Genomic DNA, 20,076 nt, shown 5'->3' with positions numbered 1-20,076 from the left:
TGAAAGTTTGAGAGCCATGTTTGTGAGGGGCGTCATGCTGAAGGCCATATATTCTTGCGGCCCCCGGATGGAGCCTGGCCCTTGCATTTCCTCCCTGGGCTCTCTCTCAGTGACAACTTTTCCCAGGCGTCGGGGCTGCCCTCGAGCTTGGCGACCCCGCGGACACGTTGCCAAGAGCCAGGCTGGGCGGCGGGGCGGGCGGGAGAGCGGCGGGGCTGGGGGCGCGGGCACCATGCGACCGCGGGCTCCGGGACCACAGCGCGCCGGGGAGGAGGCTGAGGCGGCGGGAAAAAGCCGAAGATACTTGGGGGGACGGAGGGGCCAAGCGACGGAGGGAGGAACAGAATACAGCCTCGCGCTGATCCCAAGCACTGGGACGCGCGGGGAGCGCAGGAGGCTGGGTGGGGAGGTTCGGGGCGGGGCGGGGCGGGGCGCGCTACCCGCAGCCCCAAGAGCTCGGCTAACTCGGCGCCCAGTGCACGGCCGCACCATGGGGTCCCGCCACTTCGAGCGGATTTATGACCACGTGGGGCACTTCGGCAGGTATGGGGGTGGGGTGCGCCACGCGGGAGGCAGCGCCGAGGAGTCTGTTTCTTTCAGTTGCCGCGGGGTTCTCGCGCGGCGCTCGCGATCCGAAAACATCTCTACTCCCTCCTTCCCCCGCGCAGTCCGGACACAGGAGTCCAGACGCCAGCCCCGAGCTGGGCTTGTGCCCTAGGACTCTGGCAGCGGGACCTGGCATGGTGAGCAGAGGCGCTGGGCTCCCTCGGGGCGCGCCTGTTGCCGGGCAGGTGGGACCTGGCGCGTGCTCTCCGCGGCAGCAGATGCTGGAGGCACCCCCCCGCCGTGAGGGGCCAGATCGCACGCGTAGCGGGTGCCTGTGCCTGGGCGCCCGTTTCTCTAATCCGCCGCCACTTCCCTAGACGGCTGCTGCCGCGTTCTGCCCGGCGCCGCCGTAGGGCCTCCCTCTGTGCCTGGCGGGTATTCCCCAGGGACAACGTTAGTCAGAGTTGGTTGCCGTTTATTAAAACCTAATATGTGCCAGGTACACTGTAGCTGGCGCTTACACATAGTTCTTCATTTGATGTTCACCGGGACCCTGTAAAGGAAGTGTTCAAATCCTTATTTTAGTGATTGGGAAACTGAAGCTGGCGGGGTCAAGGACTCATAGCCAACTCATGGTGGAACCACGTTTAACCTCTGTACACCCTCTTTTCATTTGTTAAATTGATTTAAAAATTTTTAAATTATTCATTCGTTCGTTCATTCATGGACAGAGCTCCTCTATCTGATTCAGTGTTTTGAGAGGAGAGGTAGCCAGGCGAGGGGCCATGCAGCGTGATGGCCGGAGATTTGGAGCTGCGTCTCAATCCTGGCCTGCTACTTACCTCTGATGTGATTCTGGAGATACTTTGTGTCTCAGTTTCCTATCCAGAAAATGGGAATCAGGCTTAGCGAAGATATGATGTGGTGCTGTTCTTCAAGGCGGAAGGTTGCATGCGTTTTGGTTTTGATTCCCAGTGTCTGCAAAAAGGAGCTGTTAGGACAGAGGAAAGGGGCAGGAAGCCCCAGCTGTTCCCTGCTTCCTTCTGCTTGCATCATTGAACTCTGCCTTGTGCCTGGCTCGGTCATAAGCCGTTGGTACATGTTACTTCCTTTAATCTTCACTACAGTCTTATAAGGTTGGTAGTATCACCCTCTTTTCACAGATGAGAAAACCAAGGTTTCTGCCTAAGCACAAATCTAATACTAGCAGGGCAGAATTGGATGCCATTGGATGCCCATCACCTCCACAGCCCACACTCTCAACCATGATGCACTCCTGAGCACGGTTAGGTGACGGCTCCTCGGCTGGGCCAAGCTCTTTATGTATGATCTCATTTCATCCTTCTGGAATCAGAATAGCACAGAGGTTAAAAGATCAGTTTTAAGGCTGGATGTCTAAGTTCCCATTCTGGCGCTACCACACATTAACTATATGGTCTTGAGCATTTTATTTACCACTTTCTTATCCGTAAAATGGGGCTAATAATAGCAGTACAAATGTTTTCAAATCGGAGTAGTGAAAATGTGTATATGAGGACTCTGCGTGCAGTTTCTGATCCTCACAGTAACTCAATGAGGTAGGTGGTACTAACACCTTAGTTCCCCTGTGTTTTTTAGGGATTAGCTGAGGTAATTATATTAGTTGGTGTTTGACTAAGGTGCCCTATCAAACAGATTCCTCAAATGGAAGTTTATACCTCTCCAGTAACTGCCCACAGCAGGATCTGTGCCACGAGGCCATTCAGGGACCCTAGCAGGTGGGGCAGCTCTGCCATCCACTGCATGGGGCTCCCTGTCTGTGCCTGGAGCAGCTGCTCACCCATGGTGACAGCTCACTATGGTGAAGAGGGGGCAAATGGGTTTGAGGAGACAGCTCTTAGCTGGCCACCATAATGTATGCAAAAGTCTTATTATTCAGTAAGTTCTCAATAAGTCATGGCTATTATCGTTACCTGAGTTCCCATATTGGTGGTCCGGGTTGACTCGTGAAAGCAGCTTACAGGAGGGAAAAGGGTAACAAAACACTGCTTATGTAGCAGAAGATGAAAACAGTGTGACTGTAACACAGTACCCCATTTTTCTCAGATATTTGTTCTAATTGGTCTCTATTCTTTATAAACAGAAAGGAAAGTTATTGTGATGATTATTTAGTCCTCTGTTTAAGGGAGCCTAGTGAAAGTGTTAAGTAGAGCAGTGGTCCCCAACCTTTTTAGCACCAGGGACTGGTTTTGTGGAAAACATTTTTTCCACAGACCTGGTCCCCAACCTTTTTAGCACCAGGGACTGGTTTCGTGGAAGATATTTTTTCCACAGACCTGTGGTGGGGTTGGGGGGATGGTTTCAGGATGAAACTGTTTCACCTCAGATCATCAGGCATTAGATTCTCACAAGGAGCATTCAACCTAAGTCCCTTGCATGTGCAGTTCACAATGGGGTTCACGTTCCTATGAGAATCTAATGCCACCGCTGATCTGACAGGAGGTGGAGCTTAGGAGGTAATGCTCGCTGGCCGCTGCTCGCCTCCTACTGTGTGGCCCAGTTTCTAACAGGCCATGGACCAGTACTGGTCAATGGCCCGGGGCTTGGGGACCCCTGAAGTAGAGAACCCTGATCACCTCTCATTTCTCATTGGTCATTTCTAGAATAAGGAAGCACTATTCTAGTGCTGTATTTATTTCCCCTTTAAAAGGGGAAATCAGACCACGTGTGGTGGTTCATGCCTGTAATCCCAGCACTTTGGGAGGCCAAGGCAGGCGGATCACGAGGTCAGGAGCTCGAGACCAGCCTGGCCAAGATGATGAAACCCCGTCTCTACTATAAATACAAAAATTAGCCATGCACAGTGGCGGGCGCTTGTAATCCCAGCTACTTGGGAGGCTGAGGCAGGAGAATCGCTTGAACCTAGGGGGTGGAGGTTGCAGTGAGCCAAGATCGCGCCACTGCACTCCAGCCTGGGTGGCAGAGTGAGACTTCGTCTCAAAAAAAAAAAAAAAAAAGCTGGGCACGGTGGCTCACGCCTGTAATTCCAGCACTCTGGGAGGCTGAGGTGGGCAGATCATGAGGTCAGGAGATCGAGACCATCCTGGCTAACGCAGTGAAACCCCGTCCCTACTAAAAATACAAAAAAATTAGCCGGGCGTGGTGGCGGGCACTTGTAGTCCAACTACTTGGGAGGCTGAGGCAGAAGAATGGCATGAACACGGGAGGCGGAGCTTGCAGTGAGCAGAGATTGTGCCACTGCACTCCAACCCAGGCGACAGAGCGAGACTCCATCTCAAAAAAAAAAAAGGGGGGGGGGGCGGGGGGGAAAACAGGATACCTGAAAAGGACTAAAATACCATTCCAGGATTTCTCCTGAAACCATATCGTAGTTCCATAAACTTCAAGCTTAAGCTCCACATGGAAAGAAATTGAGGAGACTGAGATTTAGGCACCTGTGTTGGGAGGATCTGAACCTGGATCCCTGAGTTAGTTGTCCTGGGATAAGAGGAGAGACAGTTTAAAAGTTTAGAGTTGGAATGTGGAGCCTGTGGCCATCCTCTATCATCGATGGATAGAGGTAGGGTTTTGTTTTTTGTTTTTGTTTTTTTCAATATATAGAGTTTTTCTGGCTCTTTTTTGACTTCAGCATATGAACATCATAACATCTACTACATAACCCTATGTGGTAGGGTACAGTGTGCCGTACAGTGCTTTCCGGGTGTTAACTCATTTCATTCCCACAAAGCCCATTGTTTAGATGAGGAAACTGAGGCACAGAAAGGCTAAGGATCTTGCTCATGGTCCCTGGTCATAAGTAACAGGGCCAAGATCAAACCTTGGCACTCTGGCTCCAGAGTCCATGCTCTTAGCTACGATGGGCTCCAACAGTTACGCTTTTATACGGAATGATATAATCTAGGACTGAAAGCAATTTTCTTCATCCGTCACCCAGATTGCATGGGTCCATTGCCTGGGGCTTCTGGCCGCCCTTGCTTTTCCTCTCCTCTGGATTTTCTGCCGATTGTGTTTGTGTGATTATTTTTCCATTAGTGTGTCACATCTATAAGCCTGTTGTCCTGGTGGACCCCTAGGTTGGGTACATGCATGACACCCCTGAGGGCCAAGAATCTTTGTAAAAGAGAGAGTGATGTGTTAGAATGCTAGACGCCTAAGGAAATGGGGTTTGGTTTTTTTCAAGAGGTTATTCTTGCAAAAGGGAAAGGGAAATTTGAATTGAAGAAGTGCTTAGGACCTTTCTAGCACATGGAAATCATGTTTATGAGAACTAGCATGGCTTGACTGGGGGCTACTTAGTGGTTTATTATTTTGGGGTTATAAAATATGAGAGTGAGAGAGGCAGGAGGTAAGCTTACAGTCATCTCCACGAGTGTTTTTGTAGGTCATGCTGCAGAGTTTGGGTATCAGAAGATTACTTTGCAGTGCAGAGGGTGGATTGGAGGGGCAGTGAGTAGGACATGGGGCCCAGTGAAGACCTAGATAAGAGCCCAGGTGAGACAGAAAGAAGGTCTGGACAGTGGGAGTGTGGGCAGGGAGAACCAGACAGTTTTAGCAGGTGGAGTTGATGGGACCTCTTGGCCCTAAGGCATGAAGGAGAAGTGAATGGGACCACATACCCCTCCTAGCCCACCCCATGTCCCATGCCCTGGATTTCTAGTTTGTGTTGGTGATGGTAGCCTAAACTCAGTAAGTTACCCTCCAGGTGGGGCAGGCCTAGATATCGAGCTCAGTTTGAGATTGGTTTACCTTGAGTTCCTTGTGGGAATTCCAGGTGGAGACATCCAGGGGGAAGTTGGGTAGATAATCTGTTGCTCAGGGAAAATGCCCCCTTGTCAGTATGGATCAGGTGGACACCCAGGGCTGCAGTCCAGCTGGCCAGTGCCTTGTGGACAGATTAGGCATGCCTTGGCACCTGTTCCAGTTGTGCCTCAGCAGGGGCGTTGCTGAATACTTTTCCCTCTCCCTGGGCCCTGTAGATAGAAAACTTTTAAATTGATATATTACATATATGCAGAAAAGTGTCCACCATAATCTACAACCTGATGAATTGTCATACAGTGAACACACCTGTGTTACCCCCACCCAAATCATCTCCTCTTATGCCTTCTCCCAAGCCCTGCTCCATCCCTGTCCCCCAAGCTCACTACTGTCCTTACATCAACCATACTAAATGTTACATAAGTGGGGTAAAAAGCACATGCCTTTGGCTTCTTTTGTTCCACACTGTGTTTGTGAGATCCACCCATATTGTGTGTCACAGTAGTTAGTCGATTTTCATAGCTACATAGTATTTAATGGCACGAATATTTCACGGTTCATTCATTTACTGTTAACAGACGTTTAGACTGTCTCTAGGTTGGGCTTATTATGAGCTGCCTTTCTTGCATTTGTCTTTCAGGGTAGGGTTATGTGTCGCTTAACGATAGAGATACTTCTGAGAAGTTCATCGTTAGATGATTTTGTTGCTCTGCAAACATCACAGACTATATTTACACAAACCTAGATGGTACAGCCTGCTACACACTTAGGCTCTATGGTATAGCCCCCTGCTCCTAGACTACAAACCTGCACAGCATGTTATTGTACTGAGTACTGTAGGCAATTGTAACACAATGGGAAGTATTTGTGTACCTAAACATGGAAAGGGTATAGTAAAAATACGGTATTAATATTATAATCTTATGGGACCACTGTTGTATATGTGGTTCATCACTGACTGAAACGTCGTTTTGTGGTATGTGGCTCTACTTGTGTATGCATTTCGCTGGGTAGATGCCTAGGAGATGCTGTCACAGGCGGTACATGTGGTCAGCTGCCAGAGAGTTTTGCAAAGTGGTTATAACAAATGTCACCCTCACAAGCTGTTTATTGGTTTTTGGTTGCTCCACAACAATTGTCCAATAGTTTGAATGTCAAACCTTGTATCAGTACATAGTTTAACCAGAAAACTAGATATCCTGGGGCAATGTTTTCATCCATATCGGCGTCTCCTAGGAAGCTTCTTAAGCTTATAGAGGCCTTGACCCCACCTTAGACCTCCTGAATCACAATTACTAAGAGGGGGGCAGAAAGACAAATCCTAGCTTCAGAGGCCTGCCAGGGTGGGTGTTGTGTTGGTGTGTGTGTGTGTGTGTGTGCACAAGAGAAAAAGAGACAAAGAAAGAAGGAGAGAGGAAGAGAGAGAGAATAGTTCTGGTGATGACTGTGGGGGTCACTGGCTGAGGAAGAAAAAAACTGAGGCCAGGAAGGTAGAAACAAACTGAAGAAGCTGGTAGGATCTGAAGACTGGACGTCTGAATGGTGCTGGAAATGGGTTCAGTGGGAAGGACGGGGGAAGTAAGAGGGTGGGGGGTCATGCTCAGAACGTGAGCTTTTCAGTGGTGGAGCTGTTCCAGGTAGAGACTAGTTAGGGAACAAACCCAAATGCCTCAGGTAAACTTTAGGCAAGTTAAACATGCCTGCTGTTTGCAGGGCTGTGTTGTCATTTGCTGAGTTGAAATTTCAGGGATGGGAGTCAAAGAATTATAAATATGTGCACCATACGTACATGATTTATGTTCTATTTCCAGTCATATTCATATGGGATTGTTATTGTAGGATGATCCTTAGGCTCTCAACAAAATTTAGTTTCGAGAGGACCTGATTGTGATGCCCCTTATTGCCACGGTGTCTAGCAGGTAGATGCTGGTCCACCGCAAGCCACACTAATGATCTGGATGGGGTGATTCTCAGAAGAGGAATGCTCCTTTAGTTAAAAACTACATGCTACCCTCTCCCTCTGGGATCTCCTAGGAGTGTCTATACTTTTATCATACTTTCACCATAATTTCTTTAACCAGTCTCCTGCCAATGGACATTTCAGTTTTCTATGTTTTGCAGTTACAGACAGTGCTGAAAATAAAATTTATAAATTAACTTTGGGAGAGTTGATATCTTTGTAATGTTGACTACTGGTTACGTTTAGGGAAGTCAAGTTTTATTATTGACAAGAGCAGACAGTAACACCCATTAGTGTAATGTCTTTTAGCAAAGCAGAGACACCTAAGTGCTTGATTTTACAAAAAATTAGTACATATGAACTGTTTTCTTAAGCAAGATTCGTTTTCCATTTTATTTACATCAGCGATTCACTAAGCAAAGCTTTTTTTGTCTGCACAGTTCAGCTAGCTCACAAACTCTGATGTATGTTGAGATGATTAAATGAGATAATGAGTGTGAACATGCTTTAAAGTATGATCCAATATAAGGTGTTAGTATTTACTTATTTATTTTTGAGACAGGATCTCTCTCTGTTGCCCAGGCTAGAGTGCAGTGGTGCAATCTTGGCTCACTGCAACGTATGCTTCCAGGTTCCAGCTATTCTCCTGCCTCAGCCTCCTGAGTAGCTGGGACTACAGTTGCCCGCCACCATGCCTGGCTAATTTTTGTATTTATAGTAGAGATGGGGTTTCACCATGTTGGCCAGGCTGGTCTTGAACTCCTGATCTCAAGTGATCCACCCGCCTCAGCATCCCAAAGTGCTGGGATTATAGGCGTGAGCCACTGCACCTGGCCTAAGATGTTAGTATTATAGAGTATGCACAGTGACCAAGACAATGCTGAATCAGCTGCTATGTACAGCACAGCCAGGAGTGAACAGAGTAGAGTGGAGAGGGGAGAATTGACTTCTGCTGTGTAAGATGAGGCCCATCTACAATCTGTGCAATAGAAGCAGACTGGATGGCACTGTAGGGTCAAAGAGTCTCTTAAGAGAGCCATTCTTATTGACTGGAAGATGCTTCTTGAGAAAATGCCAGGGAAGGAAGAAACACCTCCTGAATGGACAAGCCTGCTTCCCAAGGGCGGGTGACCCACCAGCCATGCCAGGTGCTCACCCCCATGAGGCCACAGGCAATATAGCAACCCCAAGGCTCTGTGGTGACATGGCAGCCAGTGCAGGGGCTGGGGACGAGGGATTCTGACCTGCAGGTGTGAGGGTCAGTACCACTCATCTTCACGCCAAGATGTTAGCCTGTGTGGTCTTTTCAGCAAGAGCAACACAGTTCCTGCCCAACCCCTCTGTCTAGGATGGACTGAGGCTGATTTCTTTTTTTCTTTTTCTTCTTTCTTTTTTTTTTTTTGAGACAGAGCCTCGCTCACTTACCCAGGCTAGAGTGCAGTGGTGCGATCTTGGCTCACTGAAACCTCTGCCTCCCAGATTCAAGCAATTCTCCTGTCTCAGCCTCCTGAGTAGCTGGGACTACAGGCATGTGCCACTATGCCTGGCTAATTTTTGGTATTTTTAGTAGAGACAGGGTTTCAGCATGTTGGCCAGGCTTGTCCCAAACTCCCAACCTCAGGTGATCCACCTGCCTTGGCCTCCCAAAGTGTTGGGATTACAGGCATGAGCCACTGTGCCTGGCCTGATTTCTGATCATTTTACTACCGGCAGGGACATATTAATATTTTCTGGAAAAAACAGAGCTAGCTCCCATTAGCCCGTCAAGCACTGGGGCTCCAAGCTCTTCTCTTGGCTGCTCATCCCAAAGAGACCCTAAGAATAGGAATTAGTGTGTTCTCTCTCATCTTGGAGCTAGAAGAACACTACTTACTTCCCGCCTGCATTTTGCTTTGTATTTTTCTTTCGTGGACTAGCTAGCTACAGGGGCCAGTGCCATAGATAGGGTTCAGTTTTGAAACTGTGGCCAACATTACCAGCCTGGGGTGTCCTGATAGCCACAAGACTTGAAATTCATTCCATTTAACCTATTATTTATCTACATGAGTTTCTATGAGAAGTGAGGAATGGTGGCTACATGCCAGCCTGGCAGTTATCTGTGAGGACTTGGAGAGGTCACTAGGTTGCGATAGTCTCCAAAGTGGGGTGTGTTCACCAGTGGTGGGTAGAGATGATCCCTTGGAGTGCCATCAAGAAGTACCCATTTTATATATGAATGTGTGCATAGAAGTCAATATGTGCAAATGGAAGTTTATATTTAATATACATAATATGTTAATTTAGCATTATATGAATATATGTATGTATATATGTTCACTTCATATGTCTACATGCACTTCTGTGCACACATACGCTTTTTAAAATTTAAATGATGGGGGACCCAGGCTAAATTTTTGGATACACTGGCCTATTGAACATCTCTCTTTAGCAGGGTACTGAGCATGAGTCAATTTCAGCACTGTTCATATTCAGTCCAAGGTATTCTCCAGCATTCTATAGCCACTGCACTACACACTGTGCTGGGTGCTACAGGAGATACTAAAGTGACTGAACCACAGTTTCTGCTCTGATGAGACTTTAACTCAACCTTTTGTAGGACTTCTGTTGTTGGTTTGGTAGAGAAATAGAAAACATTCACCTGGTGTTCTTTAAAAAAAATCAACATAAATAACAGAATGGTACTTCAGCTGCATATTGTGTTCATAGAAGAGACGGAAGAGAAGGAAAAATGGGGACTAGAAAATGCATAAATGAGTGAGAATGGGAAAGGCGGAAGCAAGTAAAAAGACAGGACTGAGAGAAGCTGGCAGTGAAGGATAAAGAGACTGAAAATCGGCATTTAGGTTGGAGGGAAAAAAAACGTGGAGAGAGAGGAGTATGAGAGGAACACGCTAGACCAGCAGGTCTCAAAATGTGAGAATTCTTGTAGGTCTTTGAAGCCTGCAAGGGCAAAACTTTTTCCTAGCAATACTATTAGCTGTCTTTTAAAAACTCTCATTCTCTCATGAATGTACAGTAGAGTTTTCCAGAGGCTAGATGATGTGCAATAACGCATCAGATTGAATGCAGACACAGACATGAGAAACCAGCTGTCTTCCATTAATGCAGGTATTAACTGTGGAACAGTGCCACTCTTCTTACTAATTTTGTTTCATTTTGTTTGGAACACTATAGTTATATGTTATTTAATGTTAATATGTGATGAGTTTGTTATATTTAATTGGATTACTAAGCATTTTAAAATTTCTCCATTTCCAGCCCTTTTTTTTTTGCCTTAGGAATTGCATTTATTTTTATTTTTGTTATTTTATTTTATTTTAGATTCAAGGGTACATGTGTGGGTTTGTTAAATGGGTATATTGTGTAAAGGTGTGGTCTAGGCTTCTAGTGAACCCATCATCCAAATAGTGAACATTGCACCCCATAGGTAATTTTTCAACCCTCACCCCTGTTCCCTCTCTTTCTTCATTTGTAGTCCCCAGGATCTATTATTTCCATCTTTATGTCTATATGTACCTATGGTTTAGCTCCCACTTATAAGTGAGAACATGTGGTATTTAGTTTTCTGTTTCTGAGTTATTTCACTTAGGATAATCGTTTCCAGCTCCATCCATGTCACTGCAAAGGACATGATTTCATTCTTTTTTATGGCTGCATAGTATTCCATGTTGCATATATATGCCATATTTTCTTTACCTAGTTTACTGTCGATGGACTTTTAGGTTGATGCTTTGACCTTGCAATTGTGAATAGTGCTGTGATAAACAGACAAGTGCAGGTGACTTTTTGATCTAATGATTTCTTCAAGAAAAGAGAACATGAGGACATGTGGTATTTAGTTTTCTGTTTCTGAGTTATTTCACTTAGGATAATCATATCCAGCTCCACTCATGTTACTGCAAAGGATATGATTTCATTCTTTTTTATGGCTGCATAGTATTCCATGGTGTGTATATATACCACATTTTCTTTATCCTGTTAACCATTGATGGACACTTGGGTTGATTCTTTGGCTTTGCAATTGTGAACAGTGCTGTGATAGACAAGTGCAGGTGTCTTTTTGATATAATGATTTCTTTTCCTTTGGGTAAATACCCAGTAGTGGGATTGCTGGATCAAATGGTAGTTCTATGTTTAGTTCTTTGAGAAATCTTGATAATGTTTTCCATACAGGTTGTACTAATTTATATTCCTGCTAACAGTGTATAAGTGTTCCCTTTTCTCCACAGCCTCACCAATATCTGTTATTTTTGACTTTTTAATAATAGCTATCATGAATGGTGTGAGATGGTATCTCATTGTGGTTTTAATTTGCATTTCTCTGATGATTAGTGATATTGAGCATTTTTTCCTGTTTGTTGGCTGTTTGTATGTCTTCTTTTGGAAAATGTCTGTTTATGTCCTTTGCCTACTTTTTAATGGTTTTTTTTTGTAATGATTTGTTTGAGTTCCTTATGGATTCTGGATATTAGCTCTTTGTTGGATGCATAGTTTGGTTTGCAAATATTTTTCCCATTCTGTAGGTTATGTACTCTATCGATTGTTTCTTTTGCTGTGCAGAAGCTTTTTAGTTGAATTAATTCCCGTTTGTCTATTTTTGGTTTTGTTGCATTTGCCTTTGGAGACTTGGTCATAAATTCTTTGCCTAGGCTAATGTCCAGAAGAGTTTTTCCTAGGTTTTCTTCTAGGACTTTTAGAGTGTCAGGTCTTACATTTAGGCCTTTAATTTATCCTTAATTTTTGTGTATGGTGAGAGATAGGGATCCAGTTTCATTCTTCTGCATTTAGCTAGCCAGTTTTTCCCAGCACCATTTATTGAATAGAGAGTCCTTTTCCCATTGCTTATTTTTGTTGATTTTGTTGACAGTCAGTTGGTTGTAGGTGTGTGGCTCTATTTCTGGATTCTCTATTTTGTTCCATCGGACTGTGTGTCTGTTTGTGTACCAGTTCCATGCTGGTTTGGTTACTATAGCCTTGTAATATAGTTTGAAGTCAGGTAATGTGATGCCTCTGGCCTTGCTCTTTTTGCTTAGGATTGCTTTGGCTATTTTGGCTCTTTTGTGGTTCCATGTGAATTTTAGAATAGTTTTTTCTAATTCTGTGAAAAATCATGCTGATTCTATAGGAATTGCATTGAATTTGTAGATTGCCTTGGGCAGTATGGTCATTTAAATGATACTGATTCTTCTAATCCATAAGCATGGGATGTTTTTCCATTTTTTGTGTCACTTCTGATTTCTTTCGTTAGTGTTTTGTAGTTCTCCTTATAGAGGTCTTTCACCTCTTTGGTTAAGTGTATTCCTAGGTATTTTGTGTGTTTGTGTGGCTGTAATAAGTGGGATTGACTTTTTGATTTAGTTTGCAGCTTGAGTGCTGTATAGAAGTGCAACTGATTTTTGTACATTAATTTTGTTTCTTGAAATTTTACTGAAGTTGTTTATCAAGTCTAGGAGTCTTTTGGAGGAATCTTTAGGATTTTTCTAGGTATAAGATCATGTTATCAGGGAACCGAGATAATTTCACTCTTTTTTTCTGTTTGGATACCTTTTGTTTCTTTCTCTTACCTAATTGCTATGTTTAGGACTCCTAGTACTATGCTATTTAGGAGCTGTGAGAGTGAAATCCTTGTCTTGTTCTAGTTCTTAAGAGGAATGCATTTTACTTTTCCCCATTCAGTATGATGTTGGCTATGGGTTTGTTATACATGGCTCTTATTATTTTGAGGTATGTTCCTTTGATGCCTAACTTGTTGAGTTTTTTTTTTTTTATCGTGAAGGGATGTTGGATTTTATCAAATGCTTTCTCTGCGTCTATTGAGATGACCTTATGTCTTTTGTTTTTAATTTTGTTTATGTAGTGAATCACATTAATTGACTTGCATATGTTGAACCTTCTTGGCATCCCTAAAATAAAACCAACCTGATTGTGATGGATCATCTTTTTCAAGTGCTGTTGGATTCAGTTTGCTAGTATGTTGTTGAGGATTTTTGTATTTAGGTTCATCAGAGATATTGGCCTGTAGTTTTCTTTTTGATGTGTTCTTATGAGATTTTGGTATCATTATGATACTGGTTTCATAGAATTATTTATGGAGGAATTCCTCTTCCTTAATTTTCTGGAGTGGTTTCAGTAAGATTGGTTCCAGCTCTTCTTTGCACATCTGATAAAATTCAACTGTGAGTCCATCTGGTCCCGGGCTCCTCTTTTGTTGTAGTTGTTATATTTTTTTGTTACTGATTCAATTTCATTACTCGTTACTGGTCTGCTCAGAATTTCTATTTCTCTTGAGGGGTTGTATGCTTCCAGGAATTTATTCATGTACTCTGGGTTTTCTAGTGTGTGCACTTAGAGATGTTCATAGTAGTCTCTGATGATCCTTTGTGTTTCTGTGATATCAGTTGTAATGTTACTTTTATCATTTCTGATTGTGCTTGTCTGAATCTTCTCTTTTTCTTTGTTAATCTAGCTAGCCATCTAACAATTTTGTTTAGCTTTTCAGAGAACCAACTTTGTGTTTTGTTGATCCTTTGTATGAATTTTTTGGTTTCAATTTAATTGAGATCAAATCTGCTCTGATCTTTGTTATTATTCTTTTCTTCTGCTAGCTTTGTGTTTGGTTTGTTCTTGATTTTCTAGTTCCTTGAGGTGTTAGAGAGGTGTTAGAGAGGTTGTTAATTTGAGATCTGTCTTTTTGATTTAAGCAATTAATGCATAAGCTTTCCTCTTAGCACTGCTTTTGCTGTATCCCAGAGGTTTTGGTATGTTGTGTCTGTTTTCATTCATTTCAAAATATTTTTTGATTTCTGCCTTGATTTTATGGTTTACCCAAAAGTCGTTCAAGAGCAAGTTGTTTAGTTTCCATGTACTTCTCTGGTTTTGAGAGTTCCTCTTGGTATTGATTTCTAATTTTATTCCACTGTGGTCCAGGAAGATCCTAATATGATTTTGACTTTTTTTTTTTTTTTTGCATTTATTGAGACTTGCTTTATGGGCAAGCATATGGTGAATTTTAGATAATGTTTTATGCACAGATGAGAAAAATGTATATTCTGTGGTTGTTGGATGGAATGTTCTGTAGGTGTCTCTTAGTCCATTTGGTCAAGTTTGTATAATCAAATCAACAGATCAAGCTCAATGATCCGTCATCATTGACAGCTTATTGCTGTCTGTATGGTATTGAAGGTCCCTCATTCTTTTATATGACTATCTCTTTTTGTAAGTCTAGTAGTATTTGTTTTATAAATCTAGGTGCTCTGATGCTGGGTGCATATATATTTAGGATAGTTAAATCATTTCGTTGAATTAGACCCTGTATCATTAGATAATGCTATTCTTTGTCTTTTTTTTTTTTAACCGATGTTACTTTAGAGACTCTTTTATCTGATATAAGAAGAGCAACTCTTGCTCTTTTTTGTTTTCCATTTTCATGACATATCTTTTTACACCCCTTTACTTTAGGCTATAGGCATCTGAATGTCTACCTCTATAGCAAGATCAGGGAAATTTTCCTGAATTATTCTCCTAAATATAACTGCTTACTTTTTCTTCTCTTTCAGGATTACACATAAGTCATACATTTGGTCCTTTTACATAATTGCATATTTATCAAATACTTTATTTATTAAAAAATTCTTTTTTCTTTATTTTTTTACTTGTTTAAATAGAAAGATTGGCCTTCAAGCTCTGAAATTATCTTTTCTGCTTGGTCTAGACTTTTACTATAGTTAAAACTTAATATATCTACTTTGTCTTTCATGTCCTAAGTTTTTGGGGGTTGATTTTCAACTTTCTTTTGCATCTCAGTGAGCTTTCTTACAATCCATATTTTGAATTCTTTATCTGTCATTTCAGAATTTTCATTTTAGTTAGGATCCATTGCTAGAGAGCTAGTGTGATCCTTTGAAGGTGTCAAAACACTTTGTCTTTTTGTATAGCCAGAGTTTTTATGCTGATTCCTTCTCATCTGAAGGAGCTTGCTATAGTTTGGTTCTGTGTCCCACCCAAATCTCATCTTTTAACTCCCATAATTCCCATGTGTTGTGGGAGGGACGTGGTGGGAGATGACTGAAACATGGGGGCAGGTATTTCCCGTGCTGTTTTCATGATAGTAAATGGGTCTCACAAGATCTGATGGTTTTAAAAATGGGAGTTTCCCTGCACAAGCTCTCTCTTTGCCTGCTGCCATCCACGTAAGATGTGACTTGCTCCTCCTTGCCTTCTGCCATGATTGTGAGGCCTCCCCAGCCTCATGGAACTGTAAGTCCAATAAACCTCTTTCTTTTGTAAATTGCCCAGTCTTGGTATGTCTTTATCAGCAGCGTGAAAATGGACAAATACAGAGCTGTTGCTTCCTATTTTTGAATTTGCCAACATTTGAATGAGACTTTTAAGGTTTGTATTCTTTTTTCCGTTGAGGGTGTGGCTGTAGTATATATTGTGTATAATTGTTTGGCTTTGTTTCTGGGTGCTTTCAGGGGGCCAAGGGTCTCTATGGGTTCCTTGGTTATGGATATCATTTGTGTGGTGGCTTTCCCAGATGCTGCTTTTTGTAGTGATGTGTAGAGTGTATGAGCTGACACACTATCTTCTGTAGGGCTAGGAGTGTGGAGGTCTCAGGAAGCTTATCTCATACACTAGCACTGTGCTCTTCTGACAGCAGGTTTTTTGTTTGATGATGCAGTTCAGTCTCTATCTAGTCCAGTAAGTGACGCTTAAGGGTAAGAAGAGCTAGCTCACCCTCAGGTCATCTGATGGTGAGTGGAAGCCCCTTCCTTGATGGGGGTGCTGATGTCTCAGGGGTAGGGGCCAGCACGGGGCTGTACCAGCTCCTCATTCTGGGTAGGCAGGAACATGATCCACTACCTATTATGCCCCTTTTGCAGCACATAACCCTCAGTTCATATAAACACTGTCCTTTGGCTCCTGGCCACTCCTGAGGTCTGTGAGAATGCTTCGATTGTGGCTACCACCAAAATGGCCTCAGGTCAGAGCCTCTTTCCCCAGTCCAGAACAGTCAGCTCTGTGGCTTGTCTGTCCTCTGTTGCAGGGACATTGCTACTTTGTGTAGGGAGTAGGAGATGGGCCCTGCTTTTTCTGAAAGCCCAGGCAGTACCACCTCACTTTCAGTGGGGATGCAGCCACTGTGAAAAGTGCTAGAAAACCTTTCTTCAATTGCACGAGTGCCATCTCCCAGCAGGGAAAGCCTCTGCTGCATCTGCAACAGTGAATGGGTGGAGTGGGAAATAGTCTCCTCTCCATGTCCCTTCTCAGCTACTAGTACCGCCCCTTTCAGAGATTGGTGCTGTGCCTGCATTTCCTTTGTCCCAAGGAGCACTTTGGTGGGCTGTGCTCCCTCCTCCCCTAGAAGCAACCTGCACTGAGGGCTAGATTTCTGGGGTTCCTGTAGCTCCCCAGGGTCCTGCTGGTCCCCCACGGTTGCCAAAGTTGGAGTGATTGTGGGGTATGCTTCTGGGGGATCTGGTGATACAACATCACGAAGGCTGAGGTTGCTTGGGCAGGGCAGTGGCTCAGAACAGGTGCACAACCAGTATGGTGCCCACCATCTCAGTTCAGGCCTGAGGGGAGTGCCAGCACACCTGCATTTGTTGGTCACCTGGTAGTCTATTCTCAGGAAGTTCCCAAATCACCACTGACAACATTGTCCAGGGTCACGAAGGCAGAGGGGCTCTCCCACAATTTGGTAGTCAGCAGTTTGTTACAGGGGTGAGGTGAGAAGGGATACACCCCTAACTACACTTTCTGTAAGACTCCTGGCTCCTCAGGGGTCAGTCTCTGCCAGATTCTTGCTGTTTTCCTTTTCTCTGCCCCAGCTTCTTCCTGTGGGCTCCCTGGCAGACCCTGGCTCTCTTTCCTCCTCTCTTTCTCCATTTTATTTTTTAATACATAAATGGTGATAAATATGATCCACATAAAGAAAGGCCTGTTGGAATCCTCAAAATTTGTAAAAATATAGAGGCTCCTGAGACCAAAAAGTGTGAGAACTGCTGAGCTGAGGGATGGTCAGAAGCATCTTCCAGTGAGAGGGAGCATCAGGATGCAGTGGGGTGGGCCCGTCTGCAAAGGAAGGAGGGCAATGGAGATTGCATGTGTCAATGGTGCAATTTGACCTCAGTTTGATCTGACAGGCCCTATATCCTACCTCCTATTTTAATGGTTTTATAGGAATGTTGGTGATTGCCTGAACTGATTCTGTTTTCAATATAAATAATTAAGTACCTGTTCAAAGGTCTGCTATGACTCTTAATTTCAGGGGTTGGAATTTTGTGGGATAATCCAAATTTCATCTGTTCTATCCTGCTGTCCTGTGGGCATAATTGTCCTTATGAGGCAATTTTTTATTTCAGAAAATATGTCACTGTTGGTTTGAGTCTATAAATCTGGAGACTGTATTTTTTAAAATTTTAAATAAACTTTTAATTTTTTGATAATTTTAGATTTATGGAAAAGTTACATAGATAGTACAGAGTCCCCATATGACCCTCACCCAGTTTCCCCTATTGTTAACATCTTACATTACCATAACATGTTTGTCAAAACTAAGAAACTGATATTAATACGTTACTATTAACTAGCTATATGCTTCATTTGAATTTCACCAGTTTTTCTAAGTGTCCTCTTCCTGTTCCAGGATCCAGTCCCAGAGTACCACACTGCATTTAATTGTCTATAGCAGTTTCTCAATCTTTCTTTATTTTTTATGACCTTGGCAGTCTTTAGGTATATTGGCCAGGTAACCCGTAGATGACCCCCAATCTGGGGTCTTTTTTAAATTATTAAACTAGGGTTATGGTTTTTGGAAAGAAAACGACAGAGATGAAGTGCCCTTCTCATCAGATCATAGATCTCATCAGATTACAGCATATCCACATGACCTCACTGGGGATGTTAACCTTCATCACTTGGTGACATTAGTGTTTGCCAAGTTTCTAGGTTTCCCCACTGTAAAGTTACTGTTTTTCCTCTTTTCCTGCTTTGTTCTTTAGAAGCAAGTCACTAAGCCTAGCCCACCCTTTAGGAGTAAATTGTGGGAATTAAACTCTACTTCCTGGAGAGAGGGAATGTCTACAGATAGTAATTGAATTCTAATGTAAGAAAGATTGGTCTCTTCTCACCCTTTTATTTTTTCATTCATTTATTTATGTGGGTATAGTGTATTGTATTTGTCAGGCTTCTCCAGAGAAAGAGAACAAATAGGATACACACACACACACACACACACACACACACACAAGATTTATTATAGGAATTGGCTTACATGGTTATAAAGGCTGAGAAGTCTCATGACCTACTATCTGCAAGCTGGAGAACTAGGAAAGCTAGTGGTGTAATTCAGTCCCAGACTGAAGGCCTGGTGTAAGTCTTCGTCTAATTCCAAAAGCTGAAGAACCAGGAGCTCTGATATTTGAGAGCTGGAGAATATGGATGTCCCAGCTCATGCAGAGAACAAATTTACTCTTCCTTCACCTTTTTGTTTTATTCAAGCCCTCAAGTGATTGGATGATGCCCACCTCAACTGGTGAGGGTGATCTCCACTTAGTCTACTGATTCATATGCTAATCTCCTCCAGAGACACTCTCACAGACGCACCCAGAAATAATGTTTTGCCAGCTATCTGGGCTTCCCTTAACCTAGTCAAGTTAACACATAAAATTAACCACACAGTATGGATTCATGTATATTTATTTTATGCTTTGGGATATACTATGCCATTTATTTTGTTGCTGAAATTGTTTGAGCTTCCAACTGGCTGTAGGGGCCAGCCCTACAGGGTCTATGTGTTTTTATCCCCATGTGTGGAGACGAGAGATCATAGAAATAAAGACACTAGACAAAGAGATAAAAGAAAAGACAGCTGGGCCTGGGGGACCACTACCACCAAGACACAGAGACTGGTAGTGGTCCTGAATGTCAGGCTGTGCTGTTATTTATTGGATACAAGACAAGGGGGCAGGGTAAGGAGTGCAAGCCATCTCCAATGATAGGTAAGGTCACGTGGGTCATGTGTCCACTGGACAGGGGGCCCTTCCCTGTTTGGCAGCCGAGGTGGAGAGAGAGAGAGGAGACAGCTTATACCATTATTTCTGCATATCAGAGACATTTAATATTTTCACTAATTCTGCTACTGCTATCTAGAAGGCAGAGCCAGGTGTATAGGATGGAACATGAAAGCAGACCAGGAGTGTGACCACTGAAGCACAGCATCACAGGGAGACGGTTAGGCCTCCAGATAACTGTGGGCGGGCCTGACTCATGTCAGGCCCTCCACAAGAGGTGGTGGGGTAGAGTCTTCTCTAAACTCCCCCGGGGAAAGGGAGACTCTCTTTCCCAGTCTGCTAGGGTGGGTGCTTTTCCTTGGCACTGATGCTACTGCTAGACCACAGTCTGCTTGGTAATGGGCATCTTCCCAGACACTGGCATTACCGCTAGGCCAAGGAGCCCTCTGGTGGCCCTGTCTGGGCATAACAGAAGGCTTGCACTCTTGTCTTCTGGTCACTTCTCACCATGTCCCTTCAGCTCCTATTTCTGTATGGCCTGGTTTTTCTTAGGTTATGGTTGTAGAGCGAGGATTATTATAATATTGGAATAAAGAGTAATTACTACGAACTAATGATTAGTGATACTTATATATAATCATATCTATGATCTATATCTAGTTATAACTCTTGTTATTTTATATATTTTATTATACTGGAACAGCTTGTGCTCTCCATCTCTTGCCTTGGCACCTGGGTGGCTTGCTGCCCGCAACTGGTCATTGGGAACTTTTTCAGGTTGCTACCTAGGCCCCTTTC

At 43.5% G+C, this 20,076-nt stretch overlaps 1 protein-coding gene across 1 annotated transcript in view; it reads left to right on the top strand.

Moving 5' to 3' along the window:
* Window positions 1-422: 422 nt before the first annotated feature.
* The window catches only part of SLC22A16 (solute carrier family 22 member 16), a 51,997-nt gene continuing 32,343 nt past the window's right edge, over window positions 423-20,076 (top strand). The window contains 1 exon segment of the mRNA XM_055243573.2: window positions 423-543. Within this exon segment, the coding sequence (XP_055099548.2) occupies window positions 491-543 (53 nt within the window). The 5' untranslated portion in view covers window positions 423-490.

Source organism: Symphalangus syndactylus, chromosome 2 (genome assembly GCF_028878055.3).
Source record: "Symphalangus syndactylus isolate Jambi chromosome 2, NHGRI_mSymSyn1-v2.1_pri, whole genome shotgun sequence".
Taxonomy (NCBI): domain Eukaryota; kingdom Metazoa; phylum Chordata; class Mammalia; order Primates; family Hylobatidae; genus Symphalangus; species Symphalangus syndactylus.
This window is presented reverse-complemented; position numbering and strand designations above follow the sequence as displayed.